At 67.5% G+C, this 397-nt stretch overlaps 1 protein-coding gene across 1 annotated transcript in view; it reads right to left on the minus strand.

The window, feature by feature from the left end:
* Positions 1 to 397, minus strand: part of TJP3 (tight junction protein 3) — a gene marked incomplete at its 3' end in the record, with an annotated part of 8,128 nt that overhangs the window by 1,400 nt on the left and 6,331 nt on the right. Inside the window, 2 exon segments of the mRNA XM_010145089.1 lie at positions 101 to 136; positions 139 to 266. Coding sequence (XP_010143391.1) covers positions 101 to 136; positions 139 to 266 — 164 coding nt within the window.

Here is a 397-nt window from a genome sequence, read left to right on the forward strand (position 1 = left end):
CCCGTGCCGCGGGAGCCCACGACCACCCCCAGCGGGCCAGCCGCAGGGCCAACGATCCCTGGGTGGCTCTGAGCGATGGGGACACAGCCCTGGTGCCCACCTTCCTTCAGGATCACGCGCTCGTAGGGCGGGTAGCCCGGCTCTTCCGCAGCATCTTCTTGGCTCCCCGCAGGCCCCGCAGCTTCCAAAACTCGGCCCGTGCCCCGGCGGGGTTGGTCCCAGAGATGGCTTTCAGCACCGGCTCCAGGCTGGCGATCTGCTCGGCCCTGTGAGGGGAAAGGGCTCAGGACCTGCAGCCTGTGGATTTAGCCCCCACTTTTGTCTCTCTGGACTCTAAGGAGTGGGGCAGGAGGAGCCGGCGTCCCCACTTGGTGGTTGTGGAGGCAGTGGCAGTCTC

The sequence above is a fragment of the Buceros rhinoceros genome, unplaced genomic scaffold, assembly GCF_000710305.1.
Source record: "Buceros rhinoceros silvestris isolate BGI_N320 unplaced genomic scaffold, ASM71030v1 scaffold22871, whole genome shotgun sequence".
Lineage (NCBI taxonomy): Eukaryota > Metazoa > Chordata > Aves > Bucerotiformes > Bucerotidae > Buceros > Buceros rhinoceros.